Raw genomic sequence first — 27,870 nt, 5'->3', positions numbered from 1 at the left:
TGCTGCATGGTAGTATTTGAAAGCCTGAAGTGCAGGGCTAGATTAGAACCTTTTGTGAGCAAGTTGGACATGTCTGTTGATAGTGGAAAGATCTGCAGGATTGGAAAGGCCACATGTGCATGGTTCCCAAATCTGTCTCAGTCCGTTCTTTATCTCCGCTGCAAAAGTTAGATCCAATGTCAGTGTATTAGCTTTGTAATCCATCATTTGTCACTAGTTACACCTGGGAGACCAGCATTGTTTGCTCTTTGGCATTAATATAAATCCATTTGAAGAAAGGTGTAAAATAATTTGTTTTGCTGTAAGCCCCTCTCTAAAATTTCTAGAAAACAAGTTGTTGAAGAAACATGATCTTAGCTTTCAAGTTATCCCTACTCTGAGCCAGGATTTGGTACCTTCTGGCGTCCCTCCTAACCTAAATGACTCCACACTATGTTCTGAAACATGCACATGGAAATGCCAGTGATACCAGCAAAGGAGATGCTGCTGCTGATCAGTGCCTGAGTGTCTGTGTGTGAAGTGCATTCCCACTTAGCCCAGCTCTGGGCATGGCTGTGTTCTCAGGCTCATACTTTACTGTCAGGGGTACACAAGAGTCCAGTCATGTTAGGGAAGTTTCTGAGGAGTAGCTTCTCCTTTATCCTTTAGCAAATGACTGTGTATTTATACCATGTACAGCCTCTCGAGTGACTGCTGCTATTTATTATTTGGGTTATTATCTTAAGCATTTAGAGAATATTAATAATTGGAGTTCTTTAAATTTACTTCCTAGCTGATGAGGACAGTATGGTTGCTACATATAAAAAGTTTCTATATATGGTTTCTATTTATAGAAACATTGAAGTTTTTCAAATATATGAAAGTGCTACTGTGTGGAGAAGAACTAAAATGGAAGTATGCTTGTCTTTCAGCTTTGCAATTAAAACTAGTTTGGATTAATGCACTAGAGCATAAACAGAGTCTTAAAGATTAACGACCTAAATATTGGAGCAATCACATACTTTCCATTTTCATCCCTTTGCAATTGCATACTGGGACCTCCAAGCATTGCTCTGTGTCTTCTCTGTAGAGTAATGGAAAATCACTGGAGAAGGGGAAGGAAGGGAGTTTGTTGTGCTTAGCATTCCTGGTACTAGTGCAAAACTTGTTTGTGTTTAAAAAACTAACGGAAAAAAACCTTCTTTCAACCTCTTAAGTTATACTCATTAGTATTTGGGGTGCAAGGAAGAAGGAGCGAAAGCACCTCGATCCATAAGGTCTATTGTCCTAAATTCCAGATTCAAAAAAGATCTCTTTGCCTAGCAAACTGCTCCCAAGGAACAGTTGAGTAAGGCCAGGTTGGCAGCCACTCAAGTCCCTATCTCTACATTTATATGATTTAAAAAGCTTGTATATCCAAAGTCCCCATTGAATCGAAATTGCATTCAGGCATTAACTATGCAGCTGGGGATGTTTGCTGATTGATGGTTGTTTGTTTCAATAAAATGAAGCATGAAAAAGGGTTCCAAATATGCACAGAAGTAGTTGTTCACCACGTCAGGTCACGTGCAGTGTGAAAGCTTTCCTCCTCATGACACTGACATTACTACAGGATCTCCCTATAGAATTTATATCTCTGCATTTTTTTCAAGTTGGAGCTCATCTTATATGAATATCCCCAAATTCTGCATTTTACTGTCCCAGACAGTGAGTATTGTCTTGCTTCTGGCTTTCAGGCTTTGCTTTTCTGATAAATGCTGTAGAGGAACATCTTGAAGAAAATCTCTGTCCCGGGGCCAACATCTCTGATAACACAAGATGGAGGTTTCTCCATGTTAGGGCTGGAAAATTCCTTGCCCGAGTTTTAGTTTTCCCAGAAATCAAGTTTCACTTAAAGACATGAGTTCTTTAAGCTCTAAAATCTCATCTTCCAGGATCAAAGATCAACCATTGATGCCAGGATTGCCAAATAATCTTTGAGCCATATAATCTTTGAGCAAGAAGTAAACCCACGTGGCAAGCAAGTAAAAGATGCTTTTATTAATCATGTAGATATCAGCTGATCCTTAGAGCCTACCAGAAGTGCTGTAAATGCAAGAAGTAAGTAGTTCCCAAAGGACTGAGGTGTTCTGAGGTAAAGAGGCTGAGGGGAGTGGGTTGGAACAGCCAGGGCAGCAGCGTCTGGCTTGAAGTTCAGAAAGTTCTCTGTAGCTGCTGGTCCCTCCTCTGTCTTTGTTCCACCTGCCTCTCTGGGTCAAGTCCTGATTTTGCTGTTGAGAAGAGGTGCCTGAAGGTGTTGCTCTAAAGTTAGGAGCAGCCCTTCCACTCTGTCATTTCTTTCTCATGTTCAGACGATTTAGGACCCAACAGTGTGAGGTACAGAATGATTCAGAGACGAGCATTAGGCCCTTCTGTGGGTCTGACTCTGAGGACTTCCTCTGAAGACCAGGAGAAACAGTCCTTGGGAGTTGTCTAGGATGAAACATGACTTGTCCACGGTGTGTCATCTCCCTACACAGCTTGAAACCAGGCTCAGTGTGTTATTTTGGGTCGCTGCTGCAGTCCTGCCTGGAGTTGGATCATTGGCCACTCCTGGTTTCCCCTTGGTAGCAGAGGACCAAAGAAGTCCTTGTGTATTTGTAGGTGCAAGATGCAGAACAAAGTTAGTCCCACGTGGTCTTTGTCTGGGCAGCTGTAACTGCACAGGAGTTGAGCTGCTGTGTGAAACTCTGTGTCCACGTTTTGTGCTTTTCTCCTGATTTCTTCGGGGTTTGTTGGTGTAGCTTCCTATCTGCTTTTGTCTTAGCTAGTTTTCCCATGTACTTCCTTCCAAGGAATGCTGTGAATCAGGAGGACAAAACAAAGCAGCCACTTAGTTTTCCAGTGCTTTCCCTCCTCCCTTTTTGCCTGATGCTGAAGGATTGAAGTTGTGCTGATGGAGGTAGAGAGGTGAGCCCGGGGACCTTAGAGGGTGAATGGTCTGTATTTTTGAACAGCAGAATGTAAACTTTGGGTGGTGTGTACTCCTTTGGTACCTAAAGATTGAGGCACAGTTCTTTCAGTGAGACTGTCAAGAGGAGGCAGGTTCAGTGACCCAGTACTGGTTTCATAAATAACCTCTTTTAGACAACAAAAAGTGCTGGGATTTGAATTCAGAGTAGCAGTATGATTCCCTTTTCTAGGTTCTAATAAAATGCCTCTCATTAAGAAAGAATAGTGAAGAATTCAACTCAGGTAGGATAGTAATAAGACCAAGGATTAGAATAACTCAGTTAAAGAACTGTTTAATTGGAAACTAATAGCTAGGTTACCTATTTGACATTGCAGATCACATTACCAGCAGTTGTTTCTGTTATTAAGTTGAGCAGAGTTGGACTTACAAACATATACAAATTCAAAATTTGCAACTTCACAGATTACTGCTTCTTTTTGTCCATGACAGTTCTGTAACTTCCTTAGAATTCAGATTTATTTTTGGTTTTGAATATACGGCTTTAGGGTAATTGTTACTGTATCCAACTAGGATTGAAGTGTATTATACCTAAAGAAAATAACTGTAGCTGTAATTAATAATTATTCCTTTCAAGTTAAGTACAAGCAAGGTTCTTATTCACATGCAGTGGATGCTTTTTGCATGGAAGTCATTTGAGTTTTGTTTTGTGTAGTCCAGAGTTATGCTTAGTAGAACACCATATGGGCATGCTTCTCTATTTTGCTATATAAAAACAGTAGCTGATTTTGATTAATTTTTAGAAAGAAACTGGACTGTAAAGTGGAATTTTTGACAAAAGCACAACAGGGAAGGTTGTGAGAGCATGATCTTTTTTACAGCTTGTATAATTTCAAAATGCCCCTATGAATTATTCCCATTCAGATTGTCATATTTTAGGCAAAGCACTGCCAATCATTATTAGTCTGCTGTAATATTTGAAGCAAAACAATTATCCTCAGAAATAAAACATTAATGACAGAAGTTAAAGATTTTATACCAATTCCTCTGAAGAAAAATGCTTGCAGGGCATGTTGTAACCAGTACTTAATATTCACAAATCTTGCTGAATGACGCTGCAGTATTATTTTTTCCCCCCTTGCAGTTTGGAATGTGTTATTGTGTTAAAAGACAGATTGGAAAGTAAATCTTGTTAATATATGTTTTAAAAAGCTATTTGTAGTCTGCTCTCTCCCTTTTCTATTGAATGGAGTTGGTTGTGTATTTCTTGCTGGCATTGATGTTCACAAGTTTCCCTTTGAATACTGGCTCTCCAAGATTGACCCAGCAAAGGTAGTATAGCTTTCTGTGGTAAGTTAATTTTGGTTTGGTCAGTATAAATGCTTAAAGCATTGCTACTGCTTAGGGAAAAAAACCTGAAGGTACTGACAATCAAGTTGGAATTCTTGATTCTTGCAAGGTACTAAACAGAAATGGTGCCATTGATTACTGGAGCCCTCATGGTTGGTCATGTCACCTAACCGTGCCCTGAACAGCAGCAACCCAAGCAAGAGGTGAAGGAAAAGGCAATATTTTCTGCCAAATTCAGCAGATCCTGTTGAAATGCAGGATTTCTGACTGCAAACCTTCTGGGAGCTGCTCTTCCCCGCCGTGACAGCGCGGGAGCCGGCCCCTGCAAACAGTGACCGCCGCAGCGCCCGGGAGCACAGAGCAGTGCCCAGTTACTGCTAAGTGGATAAAAACAGACACTTTGAAACAGTTGGGCCTTTCTGCCCAGAAGTCCCTCTCAGGTTGAGATCTCTGAGCAGCATCTGGGGGCAAACCTGCAGCTCTCCAGCTCGGCTGAACGTGCGGATCTTTTCTTCAGAGGTGTGACTTGCACAAGGCAAACGCACTTAGACATCTTTACTGACTCAGCCTAAATCAGCTGCAGGTTTCCTTTCTGTAGTGAATGGGGTTTGGTTTAAGGCTTTTTTTTTTTTTCAATCCTTTTTTCCTAATTGTAACACGTTGTAATATTGTACCATTGTACAATTTTGCTTTTAACAGTGACTTTGAGGGAATAAGCCACCTGCATCTGGTCTGATGTGCACTGATTTTCCCCCAGCTCAGTGTTCAGAAAATGCACTTGTTATACATTGTAATTTGAGTTGAAGTACAAAGTTCATAAGTCCTTCAATCTTGACACTGCATCAGCTGTAGCTGTCAGAGTGCAAACCTGCTAGACATAGATTATGGTGTTTGCCCCGAATCTTATCTAAACAGAGTCTTTTCTGAGCTTCAAAGATTGCTAACTTTCCAAACTGCAATCACTCCCTCCAAGCACTTCCCTCATTCCCCCAGTCTTTTTCCTCCTCTTTTCAACATGCACCTATTTGGAAGGAACAAATAGGTAAAATCCACGTTGTCTGCCAGCACTGCTCAATCCCAGTGCTGCACCCAGACATGGAAAAAATCTCTTGCTCCACGTCTGCATCTATTCATATTGCTTTTCTTGATGTCTCCATGTGGCAGGCTGTTATCCTGATGTTGCCTCTGATGTGTGATAGCTCATCTCGTGCAGGGTTTATAATAGGCAGGATAGATTTACTGCTGAAAAGTTCCATCAGACTGATGCAAAAGAAATGTCATGGTACAACTGAATAGCACAGTGCTGTTCAGCCTTTTGAAAAAGAGGTCCAAGTTTCAGAGGTGATGGGGAGTAATCTCTGTTTCCCTTCAGTAGCTCTCACTCCTGCCAGGAGTCCAGCATCTTGCTGAGGAATAGAGGGATGGCTTTTGAAGGAGTCCATCCTGGTCTGGAGCTGTGGCACTGGGATTCAAGGCACAGGGCAGGGTCAGGTCTGGTAATCCCTGCAGTCAGAACTGCGGGTATTTGTGGGTGTGACACAGCAGCAAACTCCCATCCTTTTGGGATGGGAAAGTTAACAGGCTCTTCTCATCATATGGTAGCCAGTTGAGGCCATGCTACAGCTGTAAAATAGAGTCTAAAATTGTGTCCCTGAGTTAGGCATCCATGCAGCCATCTAAGGCTGACCCCAGGAGGCTACAGGTAGTTACCTACACAGCATATGAAGCTTTGAACTGCTTCACTGTTGCCCAGACTGTGCCAGTGTTTGAACACAGCATTTGGGTTTCTTTCACCATGGCAGAGTTGCCTTACTTGGTGCTGCAAGAAACCAAGCTCAAAGACTAAGCAACTACTGAATATTTCCTTTAGTGGGCCAAAAGGAAAGCATGAAAATCACAAATACGACAAATGTTTCTCTAGCACCCAAGTGAAGAGGGAAGAAATAATTGTTTTTAGTATTTAAATGTTGTTTTGGTTTGTTTTCTAAACTGGGTTTGATTGGAATTTTTAAAGACCTATTGTTTTATATCTGATATGATCACTGCCAGTTGGCAGATTTTAATCTGTTCCAGTGGGTTACTGGCTGGACTGGGATTGTGTGTTCTGTCTGCATTTCAGTGGCACTGCCAGGGGACATTGGGCCTTTTGCCCTTGTCTGTGGACACTCAGAAATTAAATGTAACTTAACCTTAGCACAATTTGGGGAGAAGTTACTACAACCTTGCCATACTCGTTTTTTTAGTAAGATTGTGACATCTGTGCTGGCAAAAAAACCCCACCCCACAACAACAAAAAAACCCTGTTAAATCATTTGTGGTTTAATCATTGTCACATTACAACCACAAAGTACCCTAAGCAGTGGCCAAAAAAATCCTGTTAGGCCTTTTCATAGTACTTTCTGACCAAAGTGGCTAAATACCATGCAGTAATTTTAAATTACTTTTGTATGCTGTTTCTACTTTATGTTTTCAAATGGCTTCTAATAAAACATCAGAGAATAATCTCTAGAATGAAAATACCAGTAAGTTAACAGGGACTGAGGAGCAGTTTATAGCATGATGTGTTATAGCAACTCATCTTTATAATTCTACTGCTTAAAAAGTTATGGTATGTTTGTTAAAAGATAGGGGTGCTTTTGATTTCTGGTTTCACTAAAAGCATTTCTTTCTTTTTTGGGGGGTTGGAGGGGAAAAAAATATCTTCTTCATTGATAGTGTGATCAAAGAGGTCGCAGATTATTGCAGAGATCCTTATATGATATTTCTGAGTTCCTAAAACGTGGTGTTTTATCTGAAATTTTGTGGGTTTGGCAAACAGACAATTAGAGAGGAAATATTTTTAGGAAGTAAAACAATATTCATTTTATCTTTTTCTTTTCTGTCACAGTAGTATCTAGGAGTATCAATATCATTTGAGTTGATGGGAATAAATTCTAAAAAAACCTCTTTCAGCAAATTTAATGCATTGAGTTTGCCATTTCTCAATATCTGCAAACCTCTGTTATACTGCTTGCATGGTGTCTGAAGACCAATAACCTCTGTGGTTTTATGTTTTCCGTGATCTTTCATGTTTCATTATCTCCACTGTCTGGTCGGTGCTATGTCGTTCATTCACCATATATCTCAAGGAATCTCAAGTGCTTTGGTTGCTGTAAAAGGTGCTTTTTGCCCTGGTCTCTTGCCCAAGCATGTGCTGCACGGCAGGTAACGAATCACAGCCCCGTGAGCCGTGGTAACTGAGCCTTGCTGGGGAGCCACTGGCTGGCTCACTGACCTGTATTACCCACTATCTCATTTGGCAGAGAATTAAGAAGGGAGCAGACACCTCATCAGCAGATTTTCCTAAGTACAGACTCTTTTTGGTATAAGCTGTCAAAGTCCAAGGACCCTCCAATCTAGCTTTTTAAACCTCATCTGTCAGTGGACTATAATTGGTTTATAAATTGGCTTAAAGATAATAATGGAACTAACCTTTTTTCACAAAAAGCTCATCTGCAACTGTCATAAACATTTTTACACAGAAAGCATGTCTGCAACTATGCTAAACTTCACCAAAGCTTAAAAATAATAGTCCTGAATAGTATATGAATAAAACATCCCAGTGAGTGATTGGTGGTGGGACATTAGTGCTGGCTGGTGTTGCAAAAGTCAGCTACTGCAGTAACTCACATCACTGATGCTACAGTAACTTGTGTGGAAGTTGTTTTGTTGTGGTTTTTAGTTGTTTTTTGACTGCTTTTTCTCCCTACAAGAATGCTGATATGGTATTTGACTTCTGCTGCATCAGCTTGCACAGAGCTCCCCGCCGGACCACCAGTAATCCAAAAACTGAAGTGCCTGCACATCAAGTAGCCCCCATGTGTTAAGGATTCTTAGTACAAAATGGTGTTCATTCAGCATTGTTTAGCTGGTGTGTTTTCCTTCACATCTGCAAGTCTGCAGTCTGTTGGGCAGATTGTTCCCTGGCTGCCCACACAGAGCCTTCTCCGTCATTGTTTCCTTGGCCATGCTAGAGCTTTCCACACACAGATGTGTGCACAGACAGCTGAGCACAACAAAGGTGTCTCTGGCCTCGCATACTCTCACTGCAGGACCTTGTGGCATGTCCAGATTGTTGAATTGCACGTCATGTGAGAGTACCAAAAAGTTCTGTTCGTGGCTTTCTTAATCCACTTATCAACTTGATCAAGCTATCAGTCCTGGTCGTTAATTTTTCCTCCTTTCTCCACGTTTTGCAATGATTGGAAGTTCAGTGTCTACAAAGGAAAATTAGATTAGCAGAACTTAAGGACTTCTGCTCTTAAAGTTGACTAAATGACACTTGAGTGCAGACATGCCAGTCCATCTCAGAGACAGCTGGGCTTGCACAAGCCATTGTATTATAAAGATTCCCATTGCCAGATAAAACTAATACAATTTTAGATTTAAAATAACTTTTTAAAAAGAAAAATAACTTTTTTAAAGAGTTGTATATTTCTGTTTATATTAAATGTATACAACATATTCATTTACTTTTGTATAAAATGGACTAAGAGACCTTTCTTGAATTATGATGGCTCCCTGTTTTCAGTAAATTTTGTTTTATACTTTTAACTAATTGCCTTACTACTGTAAAGTAGTTCTTTCTCTTCACAAAGTTAATGTTTTTAAGATTGTAAAGATAGTAGGAAATATTTGAAGATTCACATTTAGATCCTCTTTCTTTTGCCAAATTGCCTATTTGAAAAAAGAGGGGAAAGCTTGTTTATACCTTATTGTTAAAGTTTATTTGTAGCATGATGGGAATCCTCTCATATCAAACAAGACACGGTTATGACCATTTTTTAAGTGAAGACCAGAAAAGTCACTCCACTTAATTCACTGTCTCTAGTCAGCTCAAAAATGTCCTCATATTTTGTCTTAGCACACAAGTAATTGTATGTATGAGTATATTATACAAGGCTTGTAGGTTAAGTGTCTTGGAGGGGGGTGGCCTAATACTACCACACCATAGTCATAATTGAATAAAACATGGAGCCAGACAATAGAATATAAATTCAACAGAATATAAATTCAATCTATCTCTGAACTTTGCTTTTTAATTAAGACTATTCGAGCACCTATTTATTTGTAAACCAAGATTTCTGTTATTTAGTGGGTGCCTCCAGCAGAAGCTTAATTTCCCTCTGCCCAGAGCTGCCCTGGTGCCATCTGCAGGTCCTGCAGCATTCAGGAGAGAGCTGGAGCTCACGTGCTTCCCATCTCCAGCCAAACGGATGGCACTGGCAGGATGGGGCAGAGTGGTCCAGAGTGGTCCAGAGCCTTTTTGCTGGGCTCTGTCTGAAGCACTGCCCTGGTTCCAGGAGAGAGTCCAAAGCTGCAGATTTTCCACCCAGCCTCATTATTTATTTCGCAGTAGAGCTTTTTGTTGTCCTCAGTCTCTAGTGGAACAGATAAGATATGAAAGCCAAGACAGATGGGGAATGCAGAGCTCTGGGCAGGAGGAGGGGAGGGGAAATAGTTACACTTTATGTCAGTGAGAAAGAAAGAGGTAAAGGCGAGGGAAGGAGGGGCTCTATTGGATTTGTTCAGTGCCCAGAAATATTCAGGATTTACAGCCATGGCTGTCTGTTCAGTTAGAGCAGTAGCATCATTCATTTGCTCTGTTAAACATCTGCAGACAAATGGATATGTGGTTTTGCTGGTTTTATTTCTGATCAGTTTGATTTTTTTATCTCTTCCTAAGTTTGACAGAGGTGGCTGTGTCTCTTTAAGTGGAGTCTGTGGGTTTGGAGTGAGACCAACAGTACCAGCAGAGCTGCAGAGGAGAGCTGTGCTGCAAACAACAGGCACCTCATGTCCAGTTTTCTCAGGCACCTCATCTTAACTTGATTCAGAGCATCTGGGATATGGTTGTGTTTTGTCTTACAGCCATGGAGTTCTGACCTTCATTTGTATCAAGAGAAGATGAGGCTTCAAATAGTTGACCAGGGTCAGACATTACATGTGGCTTTGCAGTTATGGGGATGAAAATAGATGACTTGTAGTAATACTCAGCTAAGATATCATGGGAGAGAGCTCAAAAGAACATCTAGTGTCCCCAGAAAGGAGATTAAAGACTTTTAGAACAGTTAGAGTTGACTGCAAAGTGCAGAAGCTGAACTTGGACTTAGACACAGAAATTCTGTATTCTCACAGCTATAAAATAAACAGGAAAGCGACTGTGATTCACTAATACTTCCAGTGTGATATCCATGATATTGATGTGACAGATTGTAACGATTTCAATTTATCATACAATAGATTGGAGCCTAATGTGAGAGAGCTGTGAAACACAGGTGAATCTAGGGAGGTGAAAATTACAATGCAATCAAACATTCAGAAAGATAAATTATTGTAAAATACAGTTATGTTGAACATGGTTGTCAAAGAACAACTAGTTATAGTTTTATTGGTTCTTATTAAATGAAAAATCTAAATTCCTTTTTAAAGTAGGAATCCACAGAAATAGCACATTTTGACCAGGAAGACCGCACACATTTCATGGGTGAGCATCACTCACTTGGGCACTGCTGGCTTTTGTGACGAGGCAGCACTGGGGGTTTGTGCAGCATATTGTGCCTGTCCCTCTGCCTTGTGGCCTTGCTTGGCAGGGACGAGCCTGCAGGCAGCAGGCTAAAGGTTTGGTCCCTGAGCAGTGTGCTGGGAGGGGAGGCTGCCTGACACACAGAGCTGGATCCCAAGGTTTGGTCCCCAAGCAGTGTGCTGGGAGAGGAGGCTGCCTGACACACAGAGCTGGATCCCAAGGTTTGGTCCCCAAGCAGTGTGCTGGGAGAGGAGGCTGCCTGACACACAGAGCTGGATCCCAAGGTTTGGTCCCCGAGCAGTGTGCTGGGGAGGGGAGGCTGCCTGACACACAGAGCTGGATCCCAAGGTTTGGTCCCTGAGCAGTGTGCTGGGGAGGGGAGGCTGCCTGACACACAGAGCTGGATCCCAGCCGGCGCCCGCGGCAGCGCAAAGGTGGACGGTGTGCGAGGCAGAGCAGCCACGTGCTGACCAGTTTGGTCCTGATCTTCATATCAGAGCCACAGCAGACAGCTGAATGTTATTTAAGCACTCCCATAGGATGATTTCATTTCAGGCTTTGAAGCCTCAGTACTTTCAGCAGAAAGTGCTAATGTAATTAAGATATGACATTCACGTTCACGAGACCCTAGAGCTGCGTGTTTAACTGGATTAAAGCAAATGGAACTTGATGGTGGTTTGGCTTTAAAAATTGCTCATTTCTTATTTGTTTAATCATGCCAAAATTGAACAAGGAAAACATTCTTCTACTGTACCTTAGCCCTAGTTGTCTTGACTCTGCAACTGCTCTGTTGATGATGACTCAAAGCCATGGTGAACTAATTAAGACAGCACTGTGTTACTAACAAAAGAGCCGCTTTCTTCCTCCCTCCTCCCCCCAGCAGTTTGTCAAACAAAATTGTATCCTATACCAAATAATAGCAATCTAATGTATCCTGGCACTCTGTCTCTAGTCAACCAACAGTATTTTGTAATGCTGTTTTAGTACACGTATTAGAGGATTTGTGTTTTACACAGCCCATTAACACAAGGGAATCATTAATTTCTGGAGAGTGTCTTTGCCAGGAAGATGTGGGCTTTAAATCTTCAGCGTACGTAGAAAAGTACTGTCCACCTCAAATGTTCTAAAGTAGTGTGATCATTATCGAAAATAATGGCATAGTAATATTTAATGCTCTGCCTTTTAAATAACTGCATTCTACACTTAACATTCTTACAGAAGACTCACTGATACATTTACATTTGTATATACATGCTTAGATACAGTCTCTTAATATTTTTTCGTGTGGGTCTGGATTATGAGGTGCTGCTGTTTCTCCCGTTTGTAGTTTTCTGTACTTTGCAGGTGTGTTAAAACAGCTTTGTCTCATTCAAAGTATTTTTGTGCTAATGTAGTTGCTCTTTCCACCTTTGTTTTTTTATAAAAACAAAGGGCACGTGTTACATCTGTTTTTTGAAAGCCGTTGTTCCAAACTTGCAGCAATTGTTAACTCAGCTGCTGGTTTCTGCTCTCCAAGGGGTCTCCTGGCCTGACATGCACCGCCTGGCTGACAGAGTCCATCTGGAGGAGCTGACCAGAATTGGCATTCTGAAAGGCAACGTAGATGACATGGTGAAGGTTCATCTGGGTGCAGTATTTATGCCACACGGACTTGGACACCTACTTGGAATCGACGTGCATGACGTTGGAGGCTACCCAGAGGTTAGTGCTGGTCCCTTCCCAACTCCCCTGCACATCATCCCCTCTCAATTCAATCAGCTTTTCTTGTTCTCTGTGCATGGTTACCTAGTTTCATCCTCTCAGGGGTGGAGCAAATGCACATTTAAGTGTCTCTTTTTTTTTTTGGGTGTGGTATTTTATGCAATTTACTTTGAGGAAATCTATTAGTCCATTAAAATATAAATTATTTATGGGGAGAAGTGAACTGATGCCACCCTTTGGGCATTTTTAATCTGTCCAGTTCCTACATACATAGTGTTGTTGCTCTGTGAGTCATTGATACCATTCTAGTGTACCCTGTGCTGTGGCAGAGCATCTCGGGCTACCTGAGGCCTGAAGCAAGACTCACTTGCTCCATTCCAGATGTGAGACAGCTGCAGGAGCCCACTGCTGCACCTGGGCAGTATATCCTGATGGCTCTGTGATATGGAAACATTATCCCTGTCTTGAACTTTGATATCCAGTGTCAGCACGGACACCACTGTAGATGAATTGTCCTGGGATGAGAACAGAGAGAAAAAAAAATCCCTCCAGTCTTCCAGTCTTTGCAAATGTGAAAGCCTAAGCTCTTGTACTCTGAGTTTCTGCAGAAAGCACAGAATGATTGTCTTTTCCCTTGAATTAACTTGGTGATTCACAACTGCAATCCGAAAGCAGAATAGGTAAAATTCTGTAACCAATTAATGGCAATATGTTTGCAATGATAACTAAAGAAATAAAAATCTCCAAGGGGAATTGAACTTAAGGTTTCAATAAAGAAAGGAAGTTTACAGCAGCTTCAGACATATTTCAGGAGGCTTTTCTGAGTGTTAGGTCGTGGTTATTTGAGGCTAACTGTTTAAGGGTTTTCAAGTAATTCAGTACAAAATTAATCGTTTGTCTTCTCTCATATGTAAGCTGTTCTTTTACAAGAAACTGCAAAAGAAACTAAGAACTTTGTAGGTGAAGTTTAAGCATATTTTGGAGCTTATTCATGTTAGGGGAACAGCTGCTGTCGCTGGTTCACTTGCAGGCAGGGGAGAAACAATATTAAATACTTGAGGGTACACATTATGTTCACAGTATAATTATTGCTGAGGCACAATATTGTGATAACGATGTATTAGCACCAGCTAATAAATTTACATGTAATAAAAATGAAACAAAAATCAAAAGCAGCCCTATAGTGATTGGAAGGTTTCTGCAGATGAAGGGTGGATGTTTGCCCCTCTGTCCCTCCCAGGTGCATTCTCTCTGTACAAGTACAGACATTCAGCAAAGCACAAGGATTGGGATTCCTTGGAGAGTTCATGGACTTAAAAATCCAGGACCCTGCTGTCACATGCCTTTGCTTGGATTGTTTTCACTTGTGTTGTGAATACCCTTTCTGAATTTGGTGGACTAAAACACATGCTCAAGACTTGGTAGGGTAAAGAGATAACTAAATTTTAGGAACGAGGGAGAACAGTCTGAGAGTGCAAAGTTACCGTGCTTGGTTTTTATTTAAAAACTGTAGTTTCAGTTTTGTCTGATTTCAGTAGTGCAGTAGACAAGGTATAGAATCATTTTTTGAAACTAATTTTTAGTTTCATACGACCGAATTTATAATTGTAAATTATCTGGTACATCGTTTTGGGGTGTATTAAATTTAAGGGTGATTTTTTGAAAACAAACAGATGAATCCACGGTTTTGAAAGAGCAACCTGTTGCAGATAAAAATGCATATAGGAATTGGATTGTCAAATGAATTAGGCTCTCCAGTTTCATACTTACTGTATGTAAAAATGCCCAAGCTCTGTGTAGAATTTTATACCTGCAAATATTAAAATTATTCCTTACATTAAGAATTTTTGCATGGCTAATTTGCTTTCAAAATTTAATCCTAAATAGCAAATTTCTTGAATATGGAGGAAGCACATATGAAAGCCCACGAGTAAATAGCTAATTTTCTATTCTGTATTTGCATATAAATGTGCACAGAGATGGGTGTGTGGCATCACCTTTAGTTTGAAAAATTATGAATTCTGGGTTCTGCAGCATTAATTTCACCTCTGTTAGACCCGTCACTTGTGTCTGACCCAAAGCATGAGGCACCTTCTGTTGGGCTGTTTGTCTGAGGTGAGCGTTGGGGCACCTGGGGGTGGAAAACACCCACCAGAAGCCTGGTGGTGGGCTGAGCTTCACTGGGCTCCTCTGGGCCTGAGGGCCTCATGTGGGGCACGGGGGGACCGTGGGGCTCAGGGGACAATAAATCCAAACGTGAGCAACTGGGCACCTTCCGTGCGGGTGTGAGGCGTGTCTGTGCTGAAAGGGAGAAGGTTTGTTGTCCAGGCCTCCTTGTCTCGTGAGAAGACACATTTTGAAGGCATCTACTACACTATGGAGTGGTTTGTGATGCATTTTAAATGTCTACCAGCTAGTGAGGTCTTCACAAGGAATTTCATAAAGCCATTTTGGTGTTTATTGTACACTGAGCCCATGCCTGTAGTATCATGCTCTTTTTTTCTAGCTGGTTAAAAAGCAACTTCTTTGCTTTTGGCCGAGGAAATTTCTGGGAGTATTACAAAGGATTTTTTAAAAATAAAAACTTTCCAAGTGGATATTATTCCATTATTTTTTCCTCAAGTGTAAACAGTTACATTTGAAATAATACAATAAACGTTAATTTCCTAATTTTTATCCGTCACAAAGTTTTGTGTGTTCCAAAAAAACTATTTCCAGACATTGTTAGCTTAGATTAGTTATTCATTGGTAGCCAAAGATTTCTTTTTTCAAAATTGGCAATAATAAGTTTTCATCTTTTCCAGTAAGCTTCTTTGACATGCAGCATTGAACAAGCACTTTCTTCCTCTTTGACAAACACCGTAAAATGCTTGCAGATTTTCTGCAAGAGAGCATACTCTAGGATATTAGAAAATATAACATTTTACTTCCTTTTTTTTTTTGTTTGTTTTGTTTCGGTTTTGCTGCGATAAAGAATAATCGGTTTTGGCCAGAAATAAATGGGTTTTGGTAACTCTTATTTTAGGACAAGATGTTCAAAATAGTATAACTGCCAGTGTTTCCCCATTGAAAGATGTGAGTAAAGGTCCTGGTTTTCAGAAGTGCTCAGCAGCCAAGGGCTCCTTAGGGAGTCACATCTCCCACGTGTGCCGTGGAATTCCTCGCAGGGAGAGGGAGCGTCGAGCGCTCCTTTGAAAATCCATCTGCCTCTGCTGAGGGCCTGACTGCAGCTCCAGCAGCTCTGAAAACCCAGCCCCAGTGGTACTAATCACTTCAGAAAATCTGGCCCTCAGTCAGGCAGAGCTTCAAAGGGTGAAAACCCCACTGGGCCGAGCTTCAGCTCTAAAATTTAATCATGGAGATGGTTTCCTCACATTCTTTCTGTTGTTTCTGGGTAAATTCGATATGGGATATAAATGAGGATTTGTGCCCGTTGCAATGGAGGAACTGTGGTAGGTGATCCCAAATTTTCAGACCCTGGGGTAGATGGGGCTGGTTTTCATTTAAATCTGGGTTCTGTGTCTCTAGGTGCTTGAGTTGATTCAATTTCATGTTATATTAATTGACTGTAAGGCTCTAAAGAATGCTAAGTACATTTGATGACTTTTTATAATAATAAGCCAGTTAATTTAAGTTAGGTTAATAACTGCTGTGATTTTAGCATCTTATGAATTAAGAGTTTCATTTTGTTTTGGTTTTTTTTTTTAAATTATAAAATTCACCTTAGTTTAAATTTTTAATTCCATTTTCATGGAAAGGCGATCCTTTCTTTGCTCTTCTGCATCAACAAATTAGGGTTAGAGGGTTTTTTTGGAGTTATCCACATGCTTCCATCTCTGTGCATGCTGTGGGAACGTCCCTGCTACTCAGAGGGGTGCACAAGCTGTGTCTGGCTTTAACAGAAAGCTTAGTCCCAGGTCCCAGATGACTGTCTGGGGATTTAGGTCACCAAACCTACTAGAGAACACAGGAATAATCTTGTTCCCTTTCTTGTTCTGGCAAAAATTATTTTCCTTATGTATCCTACTTTATGCTGAAGCAGAAGATTTCATTTTTTTGTGGTTAGCATTGCAAATGATGCATTAATGTTTTTTCCTTTAAGAAGCAGAGGATGAGGTGAATTTACCAAGAAGCCTAAAGCTGTTATGTAGGGCCCCAGTGATGCAAATTGCTTCACTTGGCCATAACCTTGCAAAGCCTTGCTCTAGCTTTGTGTACCCAGGACCTGCAAACATGAAGCAGCCTGTATGGGAGGCACTTAGATGAGCAAAGAGTAAAAGGGCCTTTCGCTGATTTTAACTTTAGGTTTTGTTCTTGCAAGCAATTGTACACCTTGAGAAAAGATTAGGAGAAAAAAAACCTACTGCTTCTGCTTCATGGGGTCCCCTTGAATCACTTTGGTTTTGATTCTTTGAATTCCTGCATAGCAGAGGGTGCTGTGGGGCCATGGAGCAGGCAGCGTGCAGGAGGGAAACAGGTGGGGGAAAACTCTCAGTTCTACAGCATTTCCATGCAGGGCACCACTGAAATCCACGGTGATTATTGTTACCTGCTGGGTCAAACACCAGCCAGGAGGGTTTCCCGCGAGCTGGGAGTCTTCTGTGAGGTTTAAACCCCTCCCAGAGTTAGACAGATGTTCTTACCCTGCTGTGGCATCTTACTTGTGTTCAGAAAAGTCGTGGTCAGTTCCCAGCAGCTTTTCCCTGTGAAGGCAGTGCTGGATTTTGGGTGCTTATGGAAACTTAGAGCCTGAGCAGAGGCAGAAGAGGAGGGAAGGCTCGGGTGCTGTCAGTGCAGTGCCAAGGTGCAGACATGCTCCAGCAAACCAGAGCTTCCCTGCTCTGCTGAGAAAGAGTCATTGCACTTGGGGTTTTTAGTTGCTTGGTTTGTGTTTCATTAGTTCTGATTAATTTTTTTCTGATGGAGATACTTGCTTATGTTTCTTTGACTTCTTGAGGTTTGTTGCAAAAGACTTTGTGTGCTAGCAGAGTTTTTATCTGAATATATTTTGTCCAAATATTTCTGAAAATTTAGCAGCCAATAATGGAGCTTGTGTGTTTCTGAACAATTCATTCTAGGTGCAGTAGGAGAGAAAAAACAGGACAGTAGAGTTCTGCTTTCAATTACATGTAAAAGTAAGGTATCATTGGTATACTTGAGGTTTTTTGCTACGCAATTTTTGCTAATATTGGTATTTATCACAAAAGAAAAAGCCCTTTCATTTAAGACAGTCATCTCTGTGTGCTTTCTGTGTGTCACAAGAAAACCTGTCCATTAGATTTTAAATGGTGCTTGTCATTGGTCTTGTACTAAAATAGTGTTGTTTGTAGTTTTTGCAATTCTTTATCTCATTTCTTATGAATTCTCTAAATATTCTCCTCGTCTTCCAGGTTTATGTTGTAGTTGTCAACTTGATGATTTTTACTATTTGCTATGCTTTGTTTTCCTCACACTTAGGTCTTAAGAAAAGGAGAAAAAAATATTTATTATTTCCATTGTGATAGCACTGGAGCTTGGTGACATCTGAGGATCAGAAAGCAAAAATTACATGGGAAGTTATGCTCAGAGCCTCAATGATGGATTGAAATTCAACTCCATCTGAATCATCAGGCAGCAGTGCCTCGAATTAGTGGCAGGTGACTTTTCCTCATTCCCTGCAATAATAGGAAAATGATTAGGCAACCTGATAATATACCAAGGAAAAGAAGAAAACATTTCAAGTAAAATAGCCAGTTAAACACTGTGTGCCCTCTATTCCCCCACTATTAACTTTGAGATGTGTCCCAAAAGCTCCAGCTATTAATTAGATTCTCCTGCAGAAGTGGAAGCTTTGACTTGCAAATGCCACAAGTGATATGTGGTGCTTGGGGCATATTCTGGAACCTGCTGCTGATTTCAAAGGCAGGAGTGACAGCAGTTCCTTCAGGTGACTACAGGCAGCTCAGGCTGCTGGGGAGAAGTGGGATAGACTGAATAAACTAATCTTCATTAGTAACACTCAGCACGTGAAACAAGGGCTTAGAGAGAAGGGACCAGGAGACAAGTGAAATGGAATTTGGGACTTTTATTTTATTAGCTGCACACAGCTCCGTTCCTTTTGCAGCAAATGAGCTAATTAGAAGTTGGGGATGTGCACTGGGAGAGTAGGGAGGAGTGGAGGAGCTGAGATTTCACTTCGGTGTTCATTTCATATTATCCAAGTGTAATCTTAGTATCCTGATTAATTTAAATACCTGATTGCACTTAGCTTGGTAAAGTGGTTAGGACTTTGTTGTATACTGGATGTATTCCAGCTGGCACAGTCTGTTTGTCAGGCTCAAAAAGTTCTGTGATGATTTAGCTGGAAAAAAGTACCAGAAACTGGTTTGTGTCTCTACCTGAGTCTTTTACTGCGGGTCAGTATTTGCAGCCATGAGTAGCTCTGGTGTTGTCTGCTGTGGCTGTGGTGCCACTGCCTGGCTGGAGGAAACTGCTGGGTGGTGGTTTTGGGGGGGAAGGTGCCCTGGCATCCCTGTGCCTGTGCATCTCTAGGTGGTGTCATGGCCCTGTGCGTGATGAGCAATATATACCTCCATTAACCACTAGGTTGCTTAGGAGCAGTTCATCCTTATACTCAGTGTAAGGAGTAATTCAGCCTTACACTGAGATATTCTGGGAATATTGCAGATTCTAGCCTTCCATGGCCATTTTTCTGGGGGATAGGCAGATACTTCCTAATTCCCTGCTTATTTCGAAAATAGATCTATATTTTATATTACTCTACACTTAATTTGAACTTTTATTTTGCTTACATAGTAATGAAATCAGTTTACATAATAATTCTCTTGTTCCCTTGACACTCCTTATTGCCTAGACATGCTGTTTTTTGTTACCTTAGATGAACCATTAATTGGAATCCAATGTTCTTGGCAGGAGTACAGTCACAAATGACAGTGTCATACATCTGTGCTCACTGGGGGAGGAGTGTCTCAATTTTAAAATGTGAGCAGTACCTCCAAATAAAATCCATCTTAGAAAACAATTTCAGATACAGTTTGTTGTTGCAATATACAGGAAAATAAATTTATTCAAAAAGTAATTTTCCCAGAATATAACTGGGAGTCTCTTTTTAGATGCCTAGGCATTAATATTTTCTAGACTATTCTATACATTTTTTGGGGGGCAAATAATCAGTTTATGCTTTCCTGTTGTGCAGCAGAGTCCTGCTCTGTGGCCAGGCCTCTAGGATATAATGGAAACAGAAACAGAGACCCACAGAGCTGCTGCTCCAGCACCCACATTTTTACTCTTCATTTCATCTGGCTACAAAACAAGGTCGTGGTGATTGTTGACAACAAAGCTTGTGCTGTTTAGCTGCAAAGTGTGGGCAAGTTTCCTCCTCACAAGGAAGAAAATCCATCAGTGGCAGAAGAGTCATACTGATGGATGGCAGTGAGAGGTTTCCCCAGCTTTGCTCCCAGTAGAGTTTGACTTGATGGAAAATAGCAGGTCTTGTTTCAGACCCGTCAGCTTCTGTTTGGGGGTCGTGGTATTTCAGTCATTAAAAAAAAATCCTCAATTTGTCCTACTTTTCATAAATTGAAGCAGACTGAGAGCTGAGAACTGTCAGCCCCTGGACCTGATTGGGCATGGGGACTACTGGGATGGTCATGAGTGCCCAGAGATCAGATGCCACGTGGGATGCTGAAGCCATAGTCTGATGTATGCTTTAGTCCAACGCTGTTCTCAAAAGAAGGGATTTTGTCATCTCCCCAGCTTGGTCACTTCCCTGCTCTGCTTGTTCCCTGTGTCAGCTGCTTTTGTCCTTCAGCCTCGCAGCAAATGGGACTGGGGCTGTCCTCTGCTCAGAGTGTGAATGGCCACAAACAAGCCACAGCCAGCACCTCTGTCTGTCTTCATCCCTTTCCCACGTCTCTTGGTGAACACCTTGCTAGGCCCTGTTAAAAGGGACTGTAGGTCTTCCTTACCACAAGCCCACCCCCCAGTGCCCTGCTTGCTCTTCAGCTTTGAGAAGCTGAGCAGTATTACCCTTTCTCTGAAGGCCCACTAGAGATGCTCTCGTGGCAGAGATGTAGCTGCTTCAGTACACGCAAAATCCAAAGACCTGGAGATGAAACCAAGAGCCAACACCACCCAGAGCTGAGATAGGATGGGGGGAATATCAAAAAGAGTTCATGAATTCCTTCCAGAGAAGTTAAAATTTTACTCTTGGGTGAGCAGCAGTGTTCAGGTGCCTTGGGGACCCTCCCTGTGTTGCTACAGCCTGGGGAGCCTGCAGTGCTGAGGGACATTTCCAAATGTGAGTCTGGGGCTTGCTCCTGAGTTGTAGATGTGCTGTTGGCTTCTTGGAGGGTGTACTACCAGCAGGATCAGACTGGGAGCAGTCTGGACAAAATGCCTGTGTGGTGCTTTAATGGCTGAAGTGGGCACTGAGGCTTGGTTGTCACACCTGGTGTTAAGCATCATTTCTTTTAAGAAAAGACAAAAAAATGTGGAGGCTGTGCCAGGGCTGCCTTCAGAGGATGTTTGCCATTGTTTTCCTCGCTATGCATTCATCTTTCTAGCATCTGTCTTGGATTGACTGCCTCGGAAAAGGCATTTACAAGTAGAATTGAGGAGAAGTGGACTTAAAAGCCAAATATGGGTTGTTTGTTGTAAAGCAGCCGATAGATAGTTGGCAAGACACCAAAAGGTCCAGACACTAATCTAATTGTTTACAGCTCATGGAGAGATTAATCCACCAGATTGGATGCCCTCATTTCCTTTACGCATTACAATGAATGTGTGAAATGCCAAACCCCACGGGGCAGCAGCAGAGAGAAAAATGGCTCCATTTCAGTGCAGTTATTGTTTCAAGTTTAGAAATATATTGATTTTCTGTGGGTTTTGATAAGCATATAAATGCAAAATGCCTTGCTTAATATCAGAATATTCTGGTTTCCTAGGCTCAGTAAAACAAAATCATATTTTCTTATTTTAGTGTAAAGTAGTGCTCTGCGAAGTCCAAATCAAACATATGACATAAAACATATTGAATACATGGTGAAAATGGGCAAACCTGTCTCCAAATGTCCAGGCTGGTTAGCTCTGAAAGTCTTGGCTACTGTAAGATGCTGTGCATTGGAACAGAATAAGCTCTGCAAAGGGAAGAAAAGCACCCCAGCATTGCTTGGGTGACCAGCAAGAATAAAGCCAACACTGCTGACAGGCTGTTGCAAGCAGTATTTCTGTAAAATGGGCTTTCTCTGAACTGAAAGTGTAACTGAAGAGCAAACAGTGCTGCAGGGCTGTATGCACTCTGAAGAGGGAATGGTTCAGTGAGATGAAAGCATGGGTAATCTGCAGGGTATGCTCTGGCCTCCCTCTGTCTGCGCCGGCGTGGCCCCGGCACCGAGGGTAGCGCTGGGCAGGGCACTTTGTCTGGGAGAAAGGGGATGTTCCATCCTCGTGATACCAGTCATGCTCCTGGGGATGCTGACAGCAGTCGCCCCTTCTGCCCACAAGGAAAATTAAGTGGCTTGGGCCAGAAGCAAGACGTGGGAAGGCCACATGGAGAGCAGATAAAAAACACCGTGGTCCCTCTGACTCACTGGCCAGAGCAGGAAGGGTTTCATGAGCAGTGTGTGTGCCTGTTTGCAAGCTGGTGGGCCGTGAGCTGTTTACGGGTCATCTTGGTATTTTGTTGGTGAAATTTTGCTACAGTTGCAAAGAATTTTCAAAAAGCTAATGGGACTGAGATATATTTATTCTGATGTTGCAATACCTGGCACATTTGAGGGAAGAAAATTAATATCCTTAACTAGTCTTTGCAGTGTTTCTAATTCCTTGACTAAGCACATCCTCATATATCATTTTACTTTACCAGCTTTTGGGAAGAAGAGAATGTTTTGCTAGTCAGGGCTTGTTTTGACTTAGCTTTTAATAATACCAATCAGCACCATGTTGCCTGAAAGTCTGAATCTGACAAAAGTTTAGCTTTAAATGGGCTGCTTTTATGAGGTCATGTGTAGACTCATTGCTCCTGAATCAAGATCATAAATGTGTAATTTTAATAACATTTGGTGAGAATAAGTATTTGCATATCCTTGGAGAAATTCTTCTCTGCTGCATAGTTCAGCTATTTCAGCCATGACGTGGCAGGGGCATTTCAAGATCTGCATGTCACTTAAAATACCATACTCTGCAAGGGAGGGTAGAGAAAGGAGTAGTGCAAGTAATTATTTTTTCTTCGTAGTGCAGTATTTCTCCCAAGGTAGAGAGTAACAGTTCCATGTCAAAAACCAGGATTTCTGTGGTGCAAAAAGCAGTTTGGGTGTTGAGTTGAAAGCTCTGTGTGAAAGCTAAATGAGGACTAATGGGAGGGAGGTAATTGCAGAGCTCAGTGTCAGTCCTTTGTGATTATTTCTTGTATTTTGTGTCCTGTGGAGTGGTCAGCACGGGAGGGCTCCACACTTGGCAGAGTGTCAGCCCCGTGTCTCTCTGCAGGGCGTGGAGCGCATCGACCAGCCGGGGCTGCGGAGCCTGCGCACGGCGCGGAGCCTGGAGCAGGGCATGGTGCTCACCATCGAGCCGGGCATCTACTTCATCGACCACCTCCTGGACCAGGCCCTGCGTGACCCTGCCCAGTCCTGCTTCATCAACAGCGACGTCCTGCGGCGCTTCCGGGGCTTCGGCGGGGTGAGTAACCCCAACCGGGCGGTTTCATCCAGTGGCTTTCTCCTTGTCTGCCCTCACCATGTCCTCGAGGAGAAGTCTTTTGGAAGCTGTAATGTCTTGCACACAGGGCTGTTCCCGAAGCAGCACCTTGAGTCATTTGGACCATTTGACTCTGCAGACAAACTGGGTTTTTTTAGACTAATTTTTAAATGGGATTTTGTACTAGTGACGTTTGATTAACAACAGATCCATATTGTCCCACTGACTGAAATACTCTCTGTCAGCACCATACAGTGACTTGCCAGGTGGGTGTTTTGTCTGATGTGTGAAATGTGTATTTTATGAAATATGAGACTGAGATCTGTAGTCAGAGTTGGCTTCCTTGATGGCAACAGTCCGGTGCTTCCTTCCGAGGCAGAAGAGCCTGATGCTGTTCAAGCTGGGGAGGCAGTAGATAAAATCAGCAATAAGTGCTCTGACTGGATTATTGTCAGAAAGGCATGAAACTTGTGCCTGTAAAGCCTTCTCCATTTTTCAAAAGAACGGCTGATGGTCTTCCCAAGCATCCGTGCTCGGGGTGACAGCTCAGGCAGCAGCGTGTGCACAGAAGGATCGGCCAGCTCAGGAGATGGAGGTGATCTGGGTGACCACTCCCAGCTGCTGGGCAAGTAGAGAGGCCTTGTTTGTCCTTGCTCTCCAGGGCACATTTCCCATTCAAAGCCACCGCCCTCACAGAGCGCTCAGAAGTCGCAGTGGCTTCCAGTGGGTTTTTATTTCAGCAGGGCAAGCCTTTGAATGGTGCCACATTGTTCTCTGGGCTTCTGTGTTCCTGCACAGAGGAGATAGAGCAGGCAGCTGCCATGGCCTGTCCTCCTCGTGGCTCTTTTGCTAAGTCTCAACACAGCTAACAATCACTGGCAGCAGCGGTGATTTTCTGGTATGAAAAGTCACTCATTAGGAATTGTCTGCTGCTGCCATTGACTAATTTATCACTGCACCCCAGCCATGAGAGGGTAATTGCTGCAGCACTTTGGTCTGAGCTGCCTTTGAGCCACCAGCCCCGAGAGCAGAGCTGTGTGTGTGCCCTCCCCAGCGGTGTGAGCCAGCCTGGGCAGCCCCCGCGAGAGGCACCTCACCCTTGCTGATGCTTCCCTCACTGCTGAGCTCTGGGACGTTATCTGTCTCTCTGTTGTTTCTTTACCACGACTTTCCAGCCAGCCAGCTGAGATGCTGGTGAAGGAGAGGCAGCTGACTCTGCATTTCCTGGCTGTGAGCACATTCTGTATGGCACCGCACGCCCAAGTGTGTTTGAAAGGAACACTGTCCTGTGCTTGTGTAGGTTGCAAACAGGTTTAACTGTCTTTGCTTTCCTTGTAAACACTCTGTGGGGATTTTTTGGCAGTTGAATTGATTTCTGGTGAGTTTTCTGTGGAACTGCTCAGCAAAGCCCATGTTTTTCCTCGACCTGCTGGGAATGCCCACTGCAGCTCTGCAGCTTGAGGTGTGCCTGTGCCTCACCTGCTGCCTGTGGTTGCACTGAACAGGAGTAACAGCACAGGGTCTCTACTTTGGTGATAAACTGCTGGATCAGGCACTTTTGTTCCAGAGATTTCAAGCAAAGTCTAACTTTCTCCCCTGTTTTTTGCTTAGCTTCCTGTAATGATGACTTGTAAGGAGTGCTAGCCAACAGACTTTGCTGAAAGGGGGAGCTGCCCAAAAACGATTGAGCAAAAATCTAAATCTCCAATCCCCCTGTGAACAATACATTTTACTTAGAGAGAAAAAAATAATAATACACACGTTCCCTGAGCCAGATGTTGTCCCTTGATTTTGTCCAGGAGAAGAATGAAAATAAAATCTGAGACTGTAATACATCTGAATATTTCTGAATTCTACAAAAAAGCTGAATTATAGTACAATCGAAATAAATTTGTCCATCTTTACAATTCTGACTTGATTCTGCATAAATAGAAGATGCAATTTGTGCTGTGTAGCATGCTTAGTTATCTACATGCTGTTCCATTCTAAGTTATCCAGAGGGAATGAATATCTCTCTCAAAAACATGCCAGAAAGCTTGCTTTCTATGGGATTAAAAGAGATTTTGTGAAGCACAGTGTTTTTACTGACAAATATTAATAGTACAGGGGTTAGTAGTGGTGTCAGTTCTAGCTAAAGAGCTCACTACAGCCAGTCAAATCTTCCTTCAATTTTTAAAAACATACATTCTACAGAAGGAAATAAGTAGTCAATTTCCCTCTGCAGAGCTCAGCACTAATTAAAATGTTCTTAATTTGGTTTAGTTTAATTCACTTCAAAAATGAACTTACATTCACCAAAGTAACACCACTGTAATTCTGAGTAAGACTGTCCACACAGGGCATTTGCGGATTTTAATGAATTCACCTCGAATTCATGTCTTTTTTGGGCTTTGGATAATTTTCTTGAGTGTGACAAGTCTCTGCACTGAGAAGCAAAGCTCTTGTGCCGTGCCAAAAAGGACAAGCCTGTAGCCATTTATTGTAATTCGTGCTGCTTGGTGTCAGCCATGAAGAGATTATAAAAGCTGCAGGAGCAGGGAAGAGCGAGAGGGCGAGGTTCCCTCTGCTGCTCTCCACTGCTCCAGCTCTGCACACATGGGACAGGTCCCCCCTGCTCATCCCTCGAGCACAGACACAGCCTTTGTGGCTGTCACTGCTGCTCAGGGACCTCGTGATCTGGGCTTTTACCAAACAAGCTGCTCTGGGTCAAATACAGATCCCTCTGGAGGCAGGCGAGCAGTTGTGCTGGGGATGGTGCCCTGTGTGAAGCCCCAGACTCTTTATTTGAGTTCAGTCCTTCACAAGTAGCCAGTTTTGGGACGTTTCAGTCACATGTACTCCAGTTCTCCATCTGCAAATCTGAGGCCCAGTTTGCTGAGGTGATACATCCTGTGGGGAAGGGCCTGTCCCAGGACACCTCTGTCTGCCTGGGCCCTGCCTGCACCCTCCCCAGTGAGCAGGGATGTGCAGACACAGGGATGTGCAAAGCCAGGGATGTGCAAAACCAGGGATGTGCAGACACAGGGATGTGCAAAGCCAGGGATGTGCAGACACAGGGATGTGCAGACACAGGGATGTGCAAAGCCAGGGATGTGCAAAACCAGGGATGTGCAGACACAGGGATGTGCAAAGCCAGGGATGTGCAAACCCAGGGATGTGCAGACACAGGGATGTGCAGACACCGGGATGTGCAAACACAGGGATGTGCAAAGCCAGGGATGTGCAAAGCCAGGGATGTGCAAAGCCAGGGATGTGCAGACACAGGGATGTGCAGACACAGGGATGTGCAGACACAGGGATGTGCAAACCCAGGGATGTGCAAACCCAGGGATGTGCAGACACAGGGATGTGCAGACACAGGGATGTGCAAACCCAGATTGTACTGCTCAGGAAAAGCAGCTGCATCCTCAGGGAAGGGGAAATGCCGACTGCAAATGCTGCCCTTTAGGGTTTGACATTTCCATTCTCCATAAGCTGATTACTAATTCATGCAGTTCATATGATGTTTTCTCAAAGACACAGTAAAACCATTCAGCCTTTTTTTGGCCTTACACATTCAGGCTCTGTTCAGGCTTTATTTTTCCCTAGGATTTGTAGAACTAGCACTAGACTTAATATGTGAAAACTCTATGCAACTTAGGGAAAATGCTGAAAGACAGATAAATATATTAGTTTCTTTGTTGCAGCTTTTTCTCATTTAAAAATTAAACAGATTTACAAAGCCCAGGAACTTGAAGATCGGCTAATATTACAATATTTTTCAAAACAATAGTACTTCCCTTACTCAGAACAAATGTTAAACCAGATAAAAAGCAGGATATTTAGCTGCTTCTACCTTTAGTTCAGGGAACCATGTAGTTGTCTCTGTCCTGATTTTTATTTTTCAGAAGGTTAAACTCTGGGTTAAGTTTTTTCAGAAGGTTAAGTTTCTGGGTTTATGGTGAATATGTATTGTGAAGTGAAATGAAATAGTTCACTAGGCCAGAACATTATGCTCATCTGCTTTTTAACATTACATATTATGTAGCAGTAATAATGCTACACAGCATTTCTTCTAAAGTTTTCCTAGGAAAGCAGTTGTCACAATGTAGATATATGGCAACCCAAAAACTGCAACTAGTTGCTTACAAACCTTCTTTAACCTTTTTCTCTGAAGTTGTCTAATTAATATAATTAATTTAAAGTAAGAGCAGTTCTTTCTAACCTGTAGTTGACAAGCAATCAACTTTTTGAACCAGGATGAAGGGATGGGCACCTGAAGCTTTTTTTTTCCCAACTGTATCAGTCAATCTAATAAAATATGTGGCCTCGCCCTACTAACATTGACCCACTCCTATAAAATGTTCCTATGTGGGCATCTAAAAATAAAAGTTCTCCTGATGTGAGGACTTGCTTGTGAATAAGATTTGCTTGTGGCAGGAAGACGAGCAGCATGGGGTGAGAAAGAGTCATTGTGCAACACGGAGCCTGTTGGCCTCTATAGAAAACATCTTGGGGTCCCCACGTGTGTGACTGCCCGTCCCTGGGCTTGATGTGAGGGCAGCTCTGTTTCCCAGCCCGTCCCTCTGAGGTACAGAAGTCAAACTCTGTTAAGTTTGCTCTGTTAAAAATTATTGTCAAGTCGATGGGC

General features: G+C 42.5%; 1 protein-coding gene across 1 annotated transcript in view; it reads left to right on the top strand.

Moving 5' to 3' along the window:
• Window positions 1-27,870, top strand: part of PEPD (peptidase D) — a 139,750-nt gene that overhangs the window by 108,005 nt on the left and 3,875 nt on the right. The window contains exons 13-14 of the mRNA XM_018086343.2: window positions 12,361-12,545; window positions 23,031-23,222. Coding sequence (XP_017941832.1) covers window positions 12,361-12,545; window positions 23,031-23,222 — 377 coding nt within the window. The remainder of the gene's footprint in view (window positions 1-12,360; window positions 12,546-23,030; window positions 23,223-27,870) is intronic.

The sequence above is a fragment of the Manacus vitellinus genome, unplaced genomic scaffold, assembly GCF_001715985.3.
Source record: "Manacus vitellinus isolate BGI_N305 unplaced genomic scaffold, ASM171598v3 scaffold_10_pilon, whole genome shotgun sequence".
NCBI lineage: Eukaryota > Metazoa > Chordata > Aves > Passeriformes > Pipridae > Manacus > Manacus vitellinus.
The sequence above is the reverse complement of the archived record's forward strand: the minus strand, read 5'-3'. Positions and strand labels throughout refer to the sequence as shown.